At 43.8% G+C, this 20,829-nt stretch overlaps 1 protein-coding gene across 1 annotated transcript; it reads left to right on the top strand.

Moving 5' to 3' along the window:
• Nucleotides 1-176: 176 nt before the first annotated feature.
• bmf1 (BCL2 modifying factor 1) lies at nt 177-12,977 on the top strand. The gene is made up of 4 exons (XM_074661345.1): nt 177-479; nt 2,647-2,846; nt 3,538-3,740; nt 8,310-12,977. The coding sequence occupies exons 2-4, from the start codon at nt 2,672-2,674 to the stop codon at nt 8,424-8,426; spliced, it is 495 nt and encodes a 164-aa protein (XP_074517446.1). The 5' UTR covers nt 177-479; nt 2,647-2,671; the 3' UTR covers nt 8,427-12,977.
• The last annotated feature ends 7,852 nt before the right edge of the window (nt 12,978-20,829 follow it).

Genomic DNA, 20,829 nt, shown 5'->3' with positions numbered 1-20,829 from the left:
TGCAACAGATGATCACGGTAGGTAGTAGCGTGAAAGCGGTCTCGTGCTACGGGGAATTTCCCGTCCACGTGTCTGAAGACGCGCTGGAGGAGGCGGGACAAAAACAAACGCGCCGATTGGCTGCATCGTCTCGGTGTAAATCAGCCTTTTAGAGCTGCATGCAATGCTCCGCCTCGGCTGAGATGCATAGAGAGAGTGGACGGACAGAAACACTGGCGTTTTTTTGAGAGAGGGGGGTTTATTTACTAATTTCCATCACCACGCCCAGACGGAGGAGTCAGTTTTTTTGGAGAGCTGACGTCGGCGAAATGAAATCGGCTCGCAGCACTTTTCCTCCCAGAATGGAAGTAGTAGTCGTGGAGGTGATACGGACTTAAACTCGCCTGACTTGCCAGGATATTGAACCCGTTGTCCTTTTTCTTTTTTTCCCCCCCTCTCTGAGTATAAGACAGCTTTTTACAACGAAGCCCATCTCTGTGGTAAGAAACACCAAAAAAACACCTTTAAATGTCCTTTAGTGTGTGGACACTTTACGCACCAGCTTTCACCGTTAAGTAACATCCGCGTCCTTAAAGAGGCAACAACGTGTTGCTGTTGTTGTTGAAAACAGCTGCAACTAACTTTGTTTCCACAGTTAGTACTTTACTGTATAAAAACCTTGAAAGGAATCCAACTAAAAAACAGTTTTTTGAGTGTAATTCAGTCTGTAGTTCACACAACAGGTTTGAATTATACCGGCTTTCCCGGTTTACACAGCTCAGTCGGTGAATGAGACTTCACACTGCAGCTCTGTCTGTTTGTGTTGTGTTTCTGCCTGTATTGATATGTTTATTATTATGTTATTACGATGTTATTATATTATTTAACGCGTGTAAACGTGTAATTACACATTTTAGACGTGTCCATGTAGACAAATGTGTTTATTTTTTACTTTCTTTTACTGTCACTACACATGTGTTTTCAAGTCTCATTTTCTTTCTGACATAATTAAGGATTTAGAATTTTTTAGGTTTAGATTTTTTTATTTAAAATATCGCGAGATTCTGGCCCCGCGTTGAGTAAGAACAATGTAATTAATTTATTGCTAATTAATTTATGCTTTTATTGGCCTTTTCTTGACTGTCTTGTTACCTGTTTATGTGTCTTTGTCCTCATTTGTTTGTTTTGTTGTGTTTTTAGCTTGACAGCCCTGTTGCTTGTCATTGCTACTTTTAATATTGACTGATGTATTTTTTATTATTGTAAAGCACTCTGTGATTTTGTATCCGTGAAAGGTGCTATACAAATAAACTTTACTTACTTACTTACTAAGAACAGCTTATAAGTAAATTATAATGTGCATTAATTTAATAGAAATGGTGTGATGTGAAGCTTTGGATACTATAGTGGATGGAAAGTGTGTCAAAACAGAGCTGCTGCCTTACCACCACCACCACCACCCTCCCTCTTCCCTTTTGTTAGGGTTGTTTAGTTTGCAGCAGGGGGAGCCACTGTCTGACACAAACACACACAACAGCCTGGACAGTATATAGAGCAAACCCTGGGTATCTTATCTGGAAGTTTTTCTGAGCCTTCCATGTTCTTACTCTTGTGTTTGTCAAAACAAAGCATTAAGTGGTTTTACACACAGGGTTTATTGTGAACGCACACAGTATAACGGTGAGGTCTGGGCATGCTATGAGAGAGACGGGCCCAATCTGCTTATGTTGGGTGAAGAAATGAAAACTCCTTCCCAGAGAGCTGGCAGGCTGACAGACCAGACCAGGGCAAGGAGAGTGGCTTAGGATTTTTCCTCAAAGACTGTCATTACCATTTTGCTGTGGACCCTAATTTGGAAGTGTGGTAGTAGTCTAACCCTGTATTACAACTCCATTGTGACTCGGGGGCTAGCTGTGTTGATGCAACTTGAGTTTCACCCATTATTTTGATAAGTCTTTGACCCCACTATAAGATTCAGGGTCGAATGCAGTGCATCATTCGACTCTCTGGAGGGATTCCCAAGTGCTCCCTGAGATTCTTGCCACACTGCGGTAGAGATTTATAATCATTTTAATTATTGCTGTCATCAAGTTTCAGATATTTATATGTGCAGTGATACCTGTAATTGTTTGCTGTAAAAAAAAAAAGTACCTGATATTATAAGTTAGTAATCATGGCACAGTTATTTAAGTAGCCAGGCTCCTGTCTACAGGGCTGCTTAGCACAGACAAAGAGATATTCTACCTCTCATTTAATCCAGTCAGCCAAAATCTCATTTATGTAAATGTGGCTCAATCGAGTCTCCCGACCGCAGTGGGTAGTGTGGTTTCATCACTGAGATGAACAGAGCCATTTGTCTATATAAGCACTGAGCTCTTTGCCACAAGTGAAGGCAGATCGTTTGCCTTTTTTTTCTTTTTCTCTCTCTCTCTTCCCCAACTTGTCCATGTCCAGTGTGGTTTTATTGATTTGAGGGCACTCATTATAACCTAGACAGGTTGTCTGTAATAATAATGAATGCTTTGGAGGCATATTGAATGTGGCTGAGATCATCTCATCATGCCTAATGCAGACTCGTCCAAGGTTACAACCATCATCAGTGAAGGGAATTTAGGATGACAACTACTGTAGCGGTAATCTTTCTTTCTCTGCCCTGCTTCTTTTCAGGCTGCTCATTTTACAGTGCCCCCGTATGGACGATGAGGAGGATGATGTGTTTGAGCCAGACCCCCACTTCTGCTGGCGCACCACATTCAGAGAGATAAAGTGCGAGGACCGGGGCACACAGACACCTGGCCCTGCCCTGGCACCCAACAACGGCATGCTGCCCTGTGGAGTCGCAGAGGAGCCCAGACCACTCTTCTACGGTGAGGCTGTGATGACATACCGTATTTCATAAGAGAAAAAGGAACATTGTCTCGTGCGTGATAGCCAGTGTTATAAAACCGAAGCACGAAACTATAATGCGAGACTTAGTGTGAGAAATGGGTAACAATGTTGCTGCACTGATCTCACGCCTGGCGCCTGATAGTCGTGATCACAGTGGCTTTTATGGTCTGCATGGAGTGTACCCAGCTGCTTTGCTATTCAAAAGGCGCCAGGCTGGCAGTGCGACTGAAAAGGACGTGACAGAAGTGCTCACCTGCGTAAGCAGCAACTGCACAGAGAAGTGATTATCAGTGACAGCAGAGTTACATTGGCGCCATATACAAGTAATCATTCCAGAGTAGCTCCATAACAACTCACTGACCTCAAATCTGTGTCATGTGAGATTGTTGTGTGTCAGTGACTGATGAAACACTTACATGACTCACATTGTTTGATTACAAAAAAAACACACACACACACAACTGGGAAAGTTGTGGTTAAAAGTTATGCAATCCGATCGGTCAAAGACACGTTCAGCAACACTTGGCTGCTCTTTGTACCTGTTGCATAATTGGCATAGACGTAATAACAGTAAGACAAGAAAAACACCTTGTCAGGTGTCATTGCTGCACTTACATTTTTATATGGTTGTTGACAAAAATAATAAGTCTCAACCTTGACACTCAACAGGCAACGCGGGTTTTCGATTGCACTTCCCGGCACGCTTTGAGCTTGTCGGGGATCAGGAAGTGAGGCGACAAGAAAGTGAAGGGGAGCAAAACGGGATGGAGCAGCTACCCCGGCAGCAACCTGTGGCCCGCAGTGTGGAGGCCTGCATTGGCCAGAAACTCCAGCTGATAGGAGACCAGTTTCACCGGGAACACCTACAACTGGTGAGGAGATAATATGCATCCTGCTGACTGTACAAGACAGACTCCTTTTTGGCCTCTAGTTTGATGGCAGTAAACAAGTGCAACTGGCCACCACTACCCCCAGCAGTAACAGAATCTCCACTTAGCGCACTGCATGAAGTGTTGCGTGCAGACAATCCTGATGTAGGAGTGTTTGACAGTTTTTACATTTGTTTAACAGATTGCTACCTGTGACTGCCATCAGGCAAACAAATCTTTTCCCGTTATTTGGATAGCATCTAGATAGGACACTTAAGCTGAGCTGGCAAAAATAAAACGCAGTAAAGCCAGGAGGATACACCGTTATACAAACCAGACTCTGACATTCACTTTATTATTATACTGATATGAAAAAAACACAATAAACGCCTGTTGTTTCTTCGCCTTTACAACACAGAAGTAGTAAAAAAAAAACAGTGAAGAATTTCTCACCTCATTATTTCTTAATGCCGTAGGAAATTAAATTGGTTAAATAAGCCACTTTAGAAGCCAAATACTGCACAAGAACCAATTTGAAGGTGGAGGAGAAGCTGATTTTTACCAGGAGCCGTATGCCCTTTTAAATGGGATTTGTTTAGTATGGACTGAAGAAAGCTTTGGATCAATTGGCAACTAAAACTTAATGTTAATGCTTTATTTTGTTCTGATTATGGCTCATTGTATCAGTAGTTTATATGGGTTTTACATGGACAGTCCACACAGCTCCACTGGCTTTACAACAGTACCAAGCTGCAGATTAAGCATAACTCCACTGCCATCAAACTAGACGTTGTTGTGTGTGCGTGTGTCTTAATTATTGGTTGGTGGGGGTGGGGGTAAAATCCAAGCAGAAAAAAGTGCAGTCCGCACAGTTTTTTTTTATTATATTACTTTAATCCCATGTTGATCCGACAAAAATTTATGGCGGGACAAAAGTTTGCTCTCTTTTATTGTGTTTGCTCAATATTTGTTTTGGAGAGACTGTGCACATGCAGGACTTGCAGAGCCCAGCGTTTCTTCCCCCACCCCCCTCACCTACCCTCAAGCCGAAAACATTGCTGAACAAGGACAGCCCTTCCCCCCCACCTCGCCAACCCCACGCTCTCCCCCTGCCTCCTCTTCCTGTTTATTTCTCTCTCTCTCTCTCTCTTTTCTCCTGTTTCCTCCTGTGTGTGGAGGCAAGTGGCATGAAGGATGCCTGGCCTCAAACAACACATTACACTGTGGTCAGGGTGACACTGTCCACTGAGTCTGTGCGCTGCGTAAAGCTGCTTCTATGTGGGAGTGTCGTACAACCGTGACACCCCTGTTGCTGTAACATCAAAAAATATACACACACCCTCGGGAGATATTCTGCAGTCTCTTTCTTGCACAAGTGGTTAACAGTCTTAACACGCATATTTATTCACATGTGCACACTTAAAAACATCCACACATGCTGATACGTCCAGAAAAAAAGCAGAAGTGGCGGGAGAAGGTAAACATGTTGTAACCCGAAGCTCAGCGTCTGAGCCCCCAGGGGGACAGCTGTGGTCCCTTCCCTCGGCAAGGAGCGGCCACAGGAGACACTCAAATAAGAGGTCTACGCAGACATAAAGAAGAGGGGATGGGGGGGTAGGCTCCATAATGATGGTATAAGCATGTATATGAGGGAAGGAGGTTTGGAAATGAGCCGCAAATGATCAAGTAACAACCATCTTCAGTTGTCTTAAAACCTCCCTTTCGGGAAACGGGACCCTCCCTGCTCTGCACATAATATAATTACTTTTTTTTCACTTCATACTCTGAAGACAGTTTCTGATTTTACTCATGCACTTATCAAGTTATTTATATACCCCTGCAGATCAGCATGACTCATGTATTGTGACACTGGCAAACATGCACAGACAACCAGACATGAGAGTTGCTGCTGCGATGTGTGTGTCTGTGTGGCTGGGATCTACTGACGCACAACGGTGGCAGGCCTGGGTCAGGGGATGAGGAAGTAGCTTGTGCTCTTTTGCTGGTTGAGTAAACAGCAGAGCGGACAGTCAGAGTGAGAACGGCCCTGTGAAGTCACATCCTGAAGCTACAAGTGACAGCACACAGATGCAATGATAGTGCGATAGTAAAAGAGCTATTAAGAGAATAATATTTCCACATGCATCGTGAAGAGTGAGGGAATTTTAATGCTAACTTGCATAGATACCAGCGTGACTACTGTTGACACTTCAAGTGGAGCATAACTTCATTTCTGCCAGTGTGTGTGTGAGTGTTCAGAGCCTGCGTGGCTGGCTGTTGCCGAGGGATATTTTTACAACCCAAACACTGATGTGTGGTTTTGGATGTGTGATTCAACTGCAGCGTCTGTAATTGCTATTTCTGGTTCAGGTTGTGCAATTAATTACTGTATTGTGCCGTGTGTGTGTTTGTGTACATGCTCATGCATGAATACACCCATACTTGTTTTTCTGCATTTTGCCATGTCTCACTTCTCACTATCACATGGTCTGACAGTCAGCACAAAAACTCTCACCTCATAATAGTGTTTCTGTTTGTCAGGTCTCATTCCTGTCTGCTCCTGTCAGTAGGCGATTGCGGTTATTCAGTGCAGACACTTGTCCCTGAGCCATTCAAGTGCCTTTGACTGCCATCGTCTTGATGGATTTGGGAGCAATGTGGCTGCGAGTGTGCTCCATGGGAGCCTGAGGCCCCTGGCGAAAGCAGGGATTAGGTAGCGAAGGAGTGCTGGTGGATGCTGACAGATAAATTGCTCCTCAGTCAGAGAGGGCTGGAGGGGACGCCGAGGTCCCATGAGTATGGCTGACATTAGCCGGCCCGCCATTCGAGACAAGGCAATAATGACTGTCACAATGGCAGGAAGACTGCTCCAGCCTGCACAGGGCAAGGAGCAGGGTTAGGTTTCATCCCCATGTTTTTTTAAGAGAGACGACTCCTGATGCTTTCGATAGAAGGTGTTGAAAGCAGGGTTGAATATCGCCTGTGTGTGTGTGTGTGTGTGTGTGTCTGTGTGTGTGTGTGTGTGTGTGTGTGTCTGCACACACGCAGTGTTTGTGGCGTTATCCCTTGACTGTTCCAGTAAGGGCACGGCACTCTTTCCTTTCAGCACTTGTAGAGTGGAGTTGCACTGGAAATAAAAACATATGAAGCTAGCTTTGGATATTTACTTTTCATGAATTATTCTGTGATGATGATAGTCTATTTGTGCAGCTCTCTTTTATCTAATACCACAGCTCTTTGTAATTCTCCTCGTCTCCTCCCTCATGTGACTAATCCAGCGTTTCTTGCTATTGAGGCCGGTTTGTTTGCTCAAGCGATAAGGCAGAGCTTCTGAGCAGCTGGCTTGACAGACAGCCCACATGGGGCACTGATAAAGCACATCAGGCTGGTGTCAGAGTGACGACACCGAGCATCTGGCTAGAGTCTGCCGCTCTATCGCTGGCTAAATTTAGAGCCCGGGTCTCAGTTTGACAGTTGGTGGCGTGACTCATGACTATTAAGAGTTGTGAAAGGCCTTTGCACACCTCTTTTTCTCACTCTCCCCCTCTCTTTCTTTCTGTTTGTCTCTCTCTCAGCTTGATAGAGAACAGGGCAAAAGGTCACCGTCACAGGAACATTCTGTTTCTGTTTATAAAGATTAACTGCTTCTCATGTAGCTTGTAGTAAATACACAAGCTCTGTAGTGTCCCGCGGTTGACTCATCTTACTCCTACAACTTTTACTATCTAATGTTGAAACTCTGAGCTTCATTAAAGCAGCAGTGGGTAGAGCAAATATGATTTAAAAAAAGTTATTTTTATCAAACGGTCACTATATCCTGACAGTAGTGCATGAGACAGGTAATCTGAAAAAAGTGTGCCTCTGTGTCCTCCGGTGCTCCTAATGGCATCTGAAAACAGTTGAGGAAATATCAAACATTGGTGCATTGTCATGAGAACAGTAATCTCAAGTCTCCCTCCGTTTACAACTCTTATGGTCTGAAAATAGCCGCTGCATTATCAGGCGTGGTGGAGTCTGCCTTTCGTCTGCTGATGAGCAGACAGACTACTGTACCTCTCATACAGATACGTGTTTCCAGAGCGCTCCCTCTCTTTCATCAAGAGCTCCCTAATCCCATTCAGTGCAATTATCTTATCTCAGCTTCTCAATGGCAGCGATAGCATTATCCCCCTAATCGCACACAATCCAATTGGCTCGCAAACCCGAGAGAGTCTCCGCTCCTGAGCCACTGGCTGCCGGTCTCCGCCGGGAAGATTAGAAAAAGTGTGACCGTATGATGAATGTGTTGCATGTCTGTTGGGAAGCCCGGATTGTGATCCCGAACACAAAGGGAGGCCTCTCTAATAAGTATTGTTGGGGACAGAAGCAGACTGTTGTGGAAATATGAGCGTTGTTCCGGTGTCTAGTTTTGACTTACCCTGTTCTCAGTAGACCCCTTTTACTGTTTTCACTGTCAATCAGCACACATCACACGCAACACCAACTAGTGACTATTTCTAGCACTGTATTTTGTTATTGAGTTCCAGTAGAGTGCACTAACCTGTATGTTTTTGTCTTCATTTGTTGCTCCAGTATCATCGAAACCAAAGGAACCAGGGGCGGATGTGGTGGCGCCTGGCCGCGACTCTGCTCAGCCTTCTGTTTGACAGGGGGTTCATTGCTGGAGGAGGTGGAGCAGGACGGAGGTGAGGGGGCTCTCCCCGTCTCTCTGAGGGACTGGACTCCTAATGGCACTGTCAAATCTAACACGGGTCTGTTTTGGGGGGGGGGGGAAGAAAGGAGACAAAGGGTCACCGCGGGACGGAGACAACCAACTTTTATACACGGTCGTGTGTTTTTTTTCTTTCCGAGAAGATGCCATGATGCTCCGAGATTCCTCTACAGGACAATGTTCATATTTTGGTATACGTGTGGTGTAGTCGTTTTGTACAGTACAACGTTCCTGTTGAAATTTTTGCACTTCAACATGTATCCATCTTTAATGACCTCCACAGACCCTGGGAATGCCTTATTCAACTGCCAGAATGAGTATTGAGCAATTTTGAGATGAGGCGAGATGAGATGGTTAGGAAATGAAAGGAAACGTGGCGTGAGGTTTTCTGAAGTTTCCCAGGTGACCAGACAAAGTTGATTTACTAATTTCCAAAGAGGCAACTTCTCAGAACAAAAGCATTTTGCACCTCACCTCAATGGGACATTTATCTTTTCTTAATTTCTTTATTTTGCTGTCTGTTTTTAGTTTTTCTTACTTCTCCATTTTCTTTGGTATGGTATTACGTTTGAACACGATCCCTCAGTAGCATTCAAAAATATTGGGAACAAAGTTTCTGCACATGAAAAAAGTCTGCACACTTTAACTTGTGATCTAAATATCCTTTTTTTTAATATGCACAGTTGTTTGTAAGGCAAGCCTTTCTTCAGTCGCGTGCTACATGACAGAACATTTAGATGACTCAGGAAGTATCGGGGTGGAGTTTGCAGTACTGAACGTCATTGACTGGTCAAACACGCCTGGTGACTGCCAGCACACCTGTGAACAACAGCATGCAAAAGCTAATATTGATATTAGAAATTGGGGATAATGAAACTGAAAACAAATTTTAAAAAAGCAGTTAGCTGTAATTAATCAGTATTATTTTAAAATGAGAGCGAGAAGTGCATAATCAACGGTCATTACTTTTAATACCAACACACTGTTTAAATCTTTTGGGCTACACCCAAACATTTGAAGAGATCATTTTTATTGACATATTATATATGACTTATTACTACCGTTACTGATTCATTTCAAGTTCTGATTATGCAACTCCCCTTATTGTATTATTACTTCCTTAACACAGCTACTCTGTGTCTGGATGTTGTCTGAGATGTAGCACACTAAAGAAGGCGCGGAAAGAACCTTTAAAGGATGCATGAAAAGATATTTAGATTAAAGTTATGCTGCTGACTTTTGCATGCGTTTTAGAGGTCTAGCACCTGTGCACTAAATTATAACATTAGAGTAAAGCACGTTGTTTGTAATACAGAGCAAATTTAAGTATTCTTTACTTAAATAGTAACAAAACAATTTGGCTACCATAAAGATTTTAAAACTTCAGTGAGAACACCAGATATTCTCCCCTCCGTTGTTCCCACATTCAAGTCATCCCTGTGTTTTCCGTGTGTTCTTTTCATGTGATTGTTTTCAGACCTCCATGCCCTTGAAGTGGAGCTGTGGATCCACTGTTTTTGCACTAGACGTACACCCTTCAAGAGTTCAGATTGTTACCACGCTAACCTCTGTCTTGTATGAAGGTTTTCAGTTATGACTTGTTTTCACGCCTTGACATTTCAGATGTATTCACTCTTTATGTCCAAGACAAATAATCAATGTTGAGAGACCAGACTGAACGCAGTCTGGGATATGGATTGGATTCTGGAAATTTCACGCACCAGTGTTTCAGGCTACAATAGAGTTACAATAGAGCCTCAATTGAAAGGTTTCTGTCCTGTTTTTTTTTTTTTTTCTTTTCACAGCCCGTGTGTGTTCTGAACACCAAACAATACTGCATAATCAATCTGTGAAACAGATCGTCTCAGGCTACTTTTACGGGGTTTTACATCATTTTATATTCTGTTGGGTGATCTTGTATTGTCTTTGGTGCTCAGATCCAGATTTGAGACATTTTTAGTACATATAACCACTCAGCAGACAAAAAGAGTAAAGTGAAAAAGACTGTAATTATTGTTGAAATATGAATATGTTTAAAGACACTGTTGAAGATGCTGTTTGTTATATTTTCCATTGCTGAACCCAGGCCAACTCGTGGACCCAAGGAGCAGTACATATCAGGGGTCTGTAATTACTCGCTCCTTACAATGTGTCAAGTTTATCACTGCATAATTAGGGTTTCCTCTCATTCTCTTAAAGATGTCTCAGGGACAGACTTTGTGGGCTACTAGTGACCTTGAGAATCTGTTACATGGTTAGAAGAAGAGCAGTGTTTTCACCCGTTTTATTTATGACAAAACCCCTCGAGGTGTCGTCAAGTCTTTCATTTTCATTTCAGTTTTAAAAATCCTCTCGGCCAATTTCTCAGCACACATATATAAAGGTACAGTTTGACTGAGGAGACTGAGGCTGGCTTGCAGACTGTGGTGGTGACGGGGGCTACTGAACGTGTAGTAGTAGGCGTGTGAGGTGCACTGAATGTGGTTGTGGTTATATAGTTTCCTGCGGATCCTGAACGCTGAGCCAGTCCCTGTAGCGCCCCCGTCTCACCACTGGCTCTTGACTTCCTTTTTGTGCTGCTCCTTTATTACATTGTTCATCATTGGTTCATTTTTCTTTGTAATTTATTTTCTTCCTTCTTATTTATTTTTGTATATTTGCCCATTTCTACTGTATACACCCGTGTGTGCAATTACTTTCCTTTTTTTTTGTTTTGGTCTTGGACTTGCTTCAGTTGTTTGACTGTGCAGAGCAAGTTGGACTGCATTGTACTGGACATTGCTTCATGTGATACTCAACCCAAATTCTACTTTTTGGAGTATCGCTCATCTCCTGTAGGCTCTAAGAAGGGTTTAGTTTTATGAAGAACAGCAGCTATGGTCTGTTAGAATTCATGTTGGTTACAACGTTTGCATAGTGCAATAACACGGTCATTGTTTCGCCAAATTCCACTGCTTCTGTCAGAGCTTCATCGCTGTGAGGAGGACAATATTGTGTAGAAGAAATAGCGTATTCATCCATATATCCAAAATATAACTGTTGGAATACATTGAAACCAACATGAATTCACCGTGACCACAGCTGCTGCTCTTCATGAAGAAGAAAACTACAAGCCTCACCTTTCAAGCCTACGGGATGGGTGTTTGATTCTCAAAAAATAGATTCTGGGTGGAGCATTTCACTTAAAAGGTTGTGATTTTCCAGGGAAGGGCCCAACCAATTCAGACCTTTTTCATTATCTTCCACCACCCCATTTCACCAGTCATCATGGGTAGATTCACAAAATGCGGTTTAGAGAAGCAGCAGCTTCAACGCAATTTAACCTTTCAACAGGATGTGACCTTTCCTTTGTAATTAATGAGTCATTACCCATCTCACCCATCGCTAATGATACACATGACAGTAGAAATGCTTCAAAACAGAAAAAGGTTGCCTTCATATTAAGTCACAGGGCGTTTGTTTATGTGTTCAATTCTTTAATCTTGATCATTGTGTTGTAATCAACATGCACTGGAAAGTACTTTGTTTCTGTAGATCCCATGGGTCCCTTATCTGTTGTGTGTTAACGTATAGTATATACTCTGGATTGTTCTCTCGGGCTAGTCTTGCCATGTGTCAGACGTATATCTGTGCATTGACCAAGTAGGCTCGGATTGACGGCCTGTTTGATTTATTGGAAAGGGAAACAAGCCACCGTGGTGCCCTGTATAACTGTGTTAGAATGAGGTTCCCAAACTGCACTCATCACATTATATGTGAGTGTGGAGGATCCCTAGAGTGGGACATGTATTTTATGGAAACCGTCAGTGTCTTGAATTTTGTAGTCCACTTTATATAAATTTGAAGTTTTTCGAGGAAGGTTTTGATTTTTGATTTTTTTTAATGATAACATTTCTTCTTCGTGGTCTTTCTTAACTTTTTAAAATGTATTTTCTTAAGAAAAAGGGTGTGCTTTTATAAGGACAGTTCATTGCTTGTAAAATAATTTTGAATACGAGTAGGATCCTTTTGAAGTCCATGAGATCAAGGGCATTTTTTTTTATATAAAAATGAACTTGCAACATTCCTTGCACATCTCATCGTGGTGTATAAAGAAAACCAAGCAAACCAAAATATTTCATGGTTGTGGTTAACTTGGCTCATGAGCTTATAGCTGTGGACTATTTGCCCTTCTTTAAAGAACAGATAAAGTGTACATGTATTTCTAAAAAACCCTGGAATATGCCTTTAACTGCTCAGTTTCAACGAAGTCTTGATTATCACACACTCTCTGTATACCAAGAAATGAGACCCAGCGAAAATGTAGCATTTTTGTAAACATTGACTGTGTGTTTTCGAGACTCTACTGTGCACTCATTTTTTTGTGTTTATATATATTTTTTGGTTGTTGATATAATATGGAAGTAAAGACAATTTGTTATGTAGTGCAATATGCTGTACATATGGAGCTTTGCTCTACAAATCTTTTTTCTGGATTTCTTGTTGTTTATTGGTACTTTTTTTTTTTCAATAAAATTTTATTGAAGGTGTCAAGTTGAATCAAGTTTATGTCTTTACATCAACGCATACTACCATGGTACCCATGCTCTTCTTATAGCTAGAGTCGATAATGTTGAGAAACTAGCAAGAGAACGCTAGATTTTGAAAATTATCCAACCGAAAACCCAGCCCAGTGTTGCCAAATCATTTCCAGTGAAAGTAGCATAACACCAGCTCCAAAAGTCACTAAATCTAGAGAAAGTCGGCAACACTGACAACCCGTCCCTTCAGGCCTCCCTCCAAAGCCACTCCCCCACAATTATCATAATGAACATAAACAACGAACATGGCTATTGTTAGTACTTACAGCTGTCAACCTGGCAGCTTGTGGAAGACTGCGGTCATTTCATTTATTGATTGCTGTCGAGATGTAATGAGAAATTCAAAAAAATATAACAAAAACTGTTTTTGAAGAAAACTACCAACCCTAGCTTTAAGACAAAGAAAAAAAACTTCCAATTGTCCTTAATGTGTAAGAAAAACAGGAGAAACGTGTGAATTCAGAGAAATACAACTCCACTCATGGCTTAAGTGCAATAGGAACATCAGATGAGGAAGAACATACATAAGTCTAGTTATCGGTTTATAATAAGTCCAGTCTTTCACACCTGAAAACTGTTGCTGTTTTCTCTTCACTTGAACTATATGTCGATGCTCCTGCACTTGGACTAAAAAAATAGTACAGAAGAATTAATTTCCTCCTTTGCTCTTTTAAGCCCAAGCTTTTACTTTATGGACTTGTATTGTGAAAGTAAGCCACTGATGGATTAGCCTTAGTATCTGAAGCTAGCCATGCGTATGACAGAAACTGTGCCCATCACATCCCTCCTGCTGTTAGGTCATTAAATTAGTGGGAGCACCGGGGCTTCCAACCCTCTCTAATAACCGCTGTCTGCACTCTACACACATACAAGCAAGTGTTGCATGACAACTGAATGAGCCTATGTATAGAGCAAATGAGCAGAGTTACCTCACACTGCATTGCTGTCGCCTCCTGAAAGGTTAAGGCCAACGCTGCTGAGCCTGCAGATTAGTTACACTGCAGCGTGGACGCCCTCGAGGCATGGGACTGATTGATTACTTTTGACACATATAAACATAGAAGTTTAGTGAGTATTGCTGGTCTATGTGGCGAGAGAAAGCGCAGTTTTTTTATATGGATGATAGTTTTTAATATCTGTCCAAAATAAAAGTACTTTTGTTACAAAGTGCTTACAAACACACCTTGTTGCTCTTTTATTCACCAGACCAGACTACTTACAGTCACCCCCCTGGAGGCTGACGCGTGGCACTTCCATTGTCATACGTGCCAGGTACGGTTTCACGCTTCGCTGACACCTGACTCACCTGTTTGGCCACTTCCAGCAAAATAACTACCTTGTCTGCGGCCCCCCCGACGCAAACACATGCACACAATGACACAGTGTGTCAGAGGATGTGGTTGAAACAGAACAACAGCTCCTACCCCAGTCACGGTTGGTTGAGAGTACACAACTGCTCAGCGCTCCCCTCCTAATCCTGTTTCTTTAGGTGTTCTAAGTGTAGGAATCTCAAGCCTTAATAGGAGCTAATTAACGGTGCTATTTATACAACTGTCAAAACATATAAAGATCATGTGACTAGAGACCTGGGTGTCATCTGTGTAGAGGGGATATTAGCCTAAATTTCAACCCTGTGTGCCAAGGATGCCCCCTGTCTCCTTCGTTGTTTACCTCGGCTTCATGGCTCCTACGGCCCCTTCCTCTATGCTCAGCACTTTAATAGGGAGAGCATCGGCTTTCCCTGGCCCAAACAATGGCTCCTCTGTTCCCCTGGCCTGGCCGCCTGCTGAAAGAGACACCCATTAGAGAAGCGTCTATCTCTGGGGTCAGGCCCGGGGGTCACGCACAAGTACGGCTCTTGTTTATGTCTGCAAAGCCAATGAAAACAGTGCAGCCTACGTCGTTAACTCCTACTCGCCCGGCTCTCCGGCAGACTGAAGAGGAGTTTCTGCTCGAGTTAAAGTCGCAGAGTGCAACTCATTCAACCACAGCTTCAATTTGTCCCTCTTACTAGTGCGCTAAAGTGGTGCCACTAAGTGAATAAAGTAGCTGCGTGAGAGAGAATAACAGCAAATTAGCGTTGACAGGCACCTCAGCACCTGCTCTGCAGCACCAGCCGCAGATTCTCCCCCCAGCCCCGAGAGCCGCTTCAAGTAGTTCCTCACTCCAGCACACAGGGGCAATTACTAAATTATCACCTGTGAGATCATCCTTTTCATTGAGCTGTAATTTAATGTAGGTATGATTTGAGGACAGGAACTCTGAAAGTCTGAAATGACATTAATGAGTCTGTGACTGTTTTAATTTGCTAACAGCAACATAGAAAGGGCTGCACAGAGAAAAAAATAAGACTAAATTAATTGTTTTCAGATTCCATTACATCAGTGAGGAAGCTTCTTTATGAGTCACATCTCACACTACAGCTCAAACTGGAACTGGTGTGCATGAATGGTTCCTGTTCAAAATAAGAGACAAGTAACTTAAGGATTGACATGAAGTTTTGTACATTCATAATAAATCCTACTGACTTGGTGACTTGTTTTTTAGTGAAATATCTCCACAGCTATTGGATGCATTGCATTGAAATTTGGTAGAGACATTTGTGTCGCCCCTTAGGATGAATTGTGATAACATTGTAGATCCTCTGACTTTCCATCTAACGCCATCATCAAGCTGTAATTTGTCCAATACTTTAGGTTATGACCAAACACTGCAAAGCTAATAACATTCCCATCAACCTCAGCTGTATGTTACTATTGGCACATTTCCACCAAGCAGTCCAGTTCATTCAGTTCAGTTTGTTACACATTAGAACGGTTATTTTTGCGTTTCCTTTAGCAAAAGTTGTAGATGGTACCAATAGACACGCTCCATTCTTGGTACCACTTCAGCCGAGGTTCCAAGCGAGCTGAGCCTATACTAGAAGGTGGAGTTAAAACACTGTAGACCACTGATTGAGAGAGAATCGCAACTAGTGCGACTGCACAAACCCGCTGTTTTCAAATAGACAAGTTACAGTACAGTAGCGATCCTAATTTTGAATTCACAAACCAGATTCTTAAAAAATGGCAGCTCGCAACACTCAACTACGCCGTACAATTAACAGCTCAAAGCTGTGTACAGCCTCACAGAGCTGCTAGCACGGCTGTAGACTCTTGGGTCTCGTTGGTTTGATTGTGGTTATGTTCTTAGCACGCATGTTTGAGCGGTACAGGTCTATCACTATGTTGAACAATGAAGATGATATCTGCCATGTGTGAGCCACACAGCCACTCCCACCACCAATACTCCCACAAGCCCCAAACATACACCTAATCCTCCTCTTTCAAACCTGACAGCAGCAAAACACGGCAGGCACGACAGCTCCACTTTGAATTAAATGGAATGGTAATTGTTAGTTATGCAAAAATGCAAAGTTTTCCTTCTTTGTTGAACAAAACCATTGTGTACTCGCACGCTTCGGCTTCATGTCAAATGAAAAACTCAGTGAATTAATAGTGCATTTGGGAAAAGTGATAAATCTGTTTATACATACGAGTAGAAAACATGTTACACCAAACTTAACTCCTTCTAGTGTCAGCCAGGGCGAAGGAACGTCGCCGCCTCAGCCATAGATGTATTTGAACACTTTCCATTCTCCTTTCTCCCCTCGTTGCACACATCTGGTGCTCAGGCGGGAAGTTGTCATGGGAATAAGCGGCTAAGCCAACAGTGTTGCATGTCGCCGTGCAGGGGGAGAAGGAGGGATCGGGGTTCAGCTGGGCATGCCGTGGGCGCAGCAACTCAGCAACCATCCCCTCCTCTCTCTGCTGTGACTGAACACAGCTGACCTCCTCTGGCACCAAGACACCAACCCTAACCCCCACCTCAGCCACCCTATCACAGCTGGGAGGAGAGCGTGCAGAAATTGATCTGTTAACACTTTGTAGCTGATAATCAAATAAACAGTTCTAGTTTTGCTTGTGTAACTGGGTCATTTTCTCACTTTTAAAACTCCCCCGTTTCCAACTTCTCCTTTAATCTGCCGTGCTCGACCGGCTCTTTTCTTTACGCTCTCTGCTAGAGGAGAGGTTGGGCAATCACTACACAGCACTGTGAGTTCCCTTTGTTTACCAAGAGCAACCCAGCAGAGCGCAGTGCTTTGTTGAGCAGCAGTCACTCCCGGCCTCACAGCTGTGACACACACACACATGCACAGAGCAGAAATCTCTGACTCACAAACACACTAGCAGTATCCTGTGGTCAAGGGGAGGGATTTAAAAAATCCTCAGAGCACAGCACATGAACCTGCTGAACTTGTCCTCTCTCCGTCTCCTGCTGGCTATTGTTCTTCCCCTCTACGTTTTCCAACTTTATCGCAAAATCTTCGCACTCAACCACCACCATTTGGACCCAATTAAAAGATACACCCTGTAAAGCCTGCACACAGCAGGCAGCTGTCTCTCCCCACGTGTGAAAATCCATTCACTCGGCGTGTAGCTGCGAGAGACACTCGCCCAGCCTAATTATGATGGGGGATGTCACTCAATAGACAGTACATAAACAAGCAGGGTCATTGTTGGGAGCTAATTGGCAGGAAAAAGGTTCCTGTAGCAAGATAAAAATAAGGAGTCACTGTGGTTTCCTGAGGACACACGAGGAGCCCTCTGCGCTGGCACGGCCTGTGGTGTGCAGTAATGAGAGAAGAGCCCGCCTCATGCCCGCTTTCCAGACGCACTGTCGTCGTGAGCAGGCAGCACGCATAAAGAGCTGCATAAAGCCCTCCGAGCTACAGAACCGGGCCAGTTCAGCGGGTGCGTTTTTTTTCCTACCCAGCAGGTTGGCAGCGCGCCAGAGACGTCAGTCTGTCTTGTTAGCACACCTCACCTTGATAACAGTAGTGTGGAGAGAGGGATGAGGCCGAGGAAAAAAAACAACCAGCACACCAGGGGTGGGGCTCTGGGACAAATGTACGTGTGTGTGTTTGTGTAGGTTTCAGTGCGTGTCGGCTCACACAATGGACCTCCTCCAAACAGTAACAACTGCAAAAACATTGGGTTGAGTGTTAAACTCAGAGCAGTTTTTCCGAGCTCATGTTTCACAACAGAGCACCAGGCGCTCCCTCCCTCCCTCTCTCTCTCCTTTTCTCTGACTTTTTGTCTCTCGCCTCCCATCCCCCACTTCCCTCCTACTCTCTTTTTTCCTCGCTTATTGGCCCTGTTTTTCTGCATTCCCTCTTTATCTGTATGTCTATCACATACACATACACACAAAACTTCTCAATCGCCTCCCCCCCTCCCTCCATCCTCACATACATAACCCTCCTCCCCCCCTCCCTGTGTTGCTGGCTGTTGTTGCTGACTGACAGTGCTGATTTACTCCAGGTTTGGCCGTCCGCCAGCTCATCTCAAACAATTGCATGAGCCACAGGGCCGGCTGGCGAAGCCAAGTTTGGATGGCAATAAACAAAGTCGTAGATTGGCTCCTCTCCTCTCCTCCCAGTCCAACCCCAATCTTTGTGATCACTATGAAACTTTGAGAACATTATTCTTTAGATTTTACTGTTACCAAATGTTCGGAGTCCCTGGGAGACTCCTTACTGGGATTAAATATAGCTGCACATTATTTATCCAAATAGGCAATAGCTGTGAGCAAAACCAAGTCTTTCTATTACCTTTGTCTATTTCTATCTCTTTTTCTCTATTTCCCTCAGTCCTTAATCGTCCCTCAGGAAGAACAGTCCAGACGTTGACCAACTAGTTCATCTCGTCTCTTCACACACAGCTGTCTCAGCTAGCCGTCGCTATCCCTACACGCTGATTGGCTAATTCCATTTCCCAGACGACTGTGGGTAAACTCTTGAACCCGTACTTCTCAAAGACAGTGCTCGGGACCTGAAACGGGGGGAACCACCTGGGACCAAAGCTCAGAGAACGGAACGCACTCCAATCGTCTCGTTTGTTGCGTCTCATCATTAACCTGTGATCACCTCCATCCCACCGTGGGAGGACATGAAAACCCTGTTTAAGATAAACAAAACAACAGATACACAGAATCTCACTAATAACGTCGGGGAAATTGGGACAGTGGATATGTTTGTGCGGGGATTATCATAATGTCTGTAATGAAGCTGTAATTATATTCCTGTTTTTCAAAAACAGTAACTTTTTGTAGCGTGTTTTTGGCACAATGGCTCCATTAAAAAACTAAAAAACGGTGATTGTGACAGGCGGTCCCTGCAGAACTCCATCAGGGGAGCGCGGTAAAGCAAAAACAAGACAAGCCATTCCAATGAACAGATTTGCTCATAAATAATTCTCTTCCAAGACAGTTGAATGAATTTCAAATGCAGACGGAGATGAGGGTGGGCTGGAAAACAAAGTATAACGTGCACTCGTGTGCAACATTTGTCTTTGACAAGTCCAACCCAACAGTTAAACAGATTGCAGCGATGATAAAAAAAAAAATAGCTCACCACTTCTATTCGCATGCTGTTTGTTGGACAAACCTACAAATACTATTATGGCCTCAAGGGTTGACCTTAGCTCCTTGGTATTTCACTTTGTGCTCCATGTAGAGCTGTGAACCGCCGTGTGCTAACTATATGCGATGTGGTTGGGTTGACCTTGTGACGTTTATGTCTACTCCTATTACAGATAATTGTGCTTTCCAGCAGTGACCTTCTTGTTCTGAGAAAATTAGTTTTTGGTCTTAGTATACTCCACCAACCTGACACCACACACGCACTGAAACAAAACAACAACTGCAGTATCACCCGCTCAAGGTGATGTGAAACTCCTACAACCAGCATGATGTGAAAGTATCACCGTGGTGTGCTTGCTTTTGTGGCGTGCATTGTGTTCCCCTCTGCGCTGCGACACCAGGCAGACTGCTCTGCAGACTTGTGAGGGGTGTGAGGGTTTCATGTGACTGTGGCTGTGCGCTGTGTTGTGGTGCGGTGAGGTGTGGTAAGGACGGGGCCCTGCCTACCGAACGGCTGCGACGCCGAAGAGAGACAGCGGTGAGCCTTGTGGTCGCAGCAGACGGGAGTGCGGTCGCTGAAACTCACCACGCAGGGCAAAAAGCAGGCAGGGGCTCTCAACTGTAGCCTGACCGCTCCGAAAGCCACCAGCATACTATGTTATTACATCCTATTGAGCATTATAACATGGCTGATCATTTGGGTTTGACATGCACGGAGCTGACCAGCTTGTCACAATTGCAGTGTAGAGATGTCTGCAAAATCGCGAGCCCCCTCCTATCCCGCTGGCAAAATGTTTATACAAATCGAGGTTGTTTTGCACAATGCCTCCTGATACTGTTTTCAAGGTTTCCTGGTGGAAAACAGTGAGTGAGAGCGATCTCACACAAAGGAGATAACACAGATGTAAATAACTCCTCATCTGCCGCTTTCGGTGATAACAAGAATGCCTAACACCATTGTTTTTGGCACACCCTGACCTATGACAGTTGTCCGTGTTTGACAAGATCACAGCCCGGCCAGATAATCGCACAGAAGTTGGCTCTTACTTGAAAACAGAGAGAGTTCTCTATCATCTCCCCCTGTCGTTATCTTACCTCCAGCATGTCCCCTATAATGGGTTTACACTGAGAATCAAGCAGATTAACAGCATTAGGCTTAATAAATCCAGTCATGGGCATGATAAAGACGGGGCTGGGGAATCTAAGCTGTAGCCGGTCCCTCCCTGCTGGGCTCCAACATGGGAGCGCCGCTCTAATCTGGATACCAGTGGGGGGATATCACTCTGGGAGAAATGACATCAGCTCTTACTGGTAAAGGTAAAAAACTGATGCAATAATG

This window comes from Sebastes fasciatus, chromosome 15, assembly GCF_043250625.1.
Source record: "Sebastes fasciatus isolate fSebFas1 chromosome 15, fSebFas1.pri, whole genome shotgun sequence".
Classification (NCBI taxonomy): domain Eukaryota; kingdom Metazoa; phylum Chordata; class Actinopteri; order Perciformes; family Sebastidae; genus Sebastes; species Sebastes fasciatus.
This window is presented reverse-complemented; position numbering and strand designations above follow the sequence as displayed.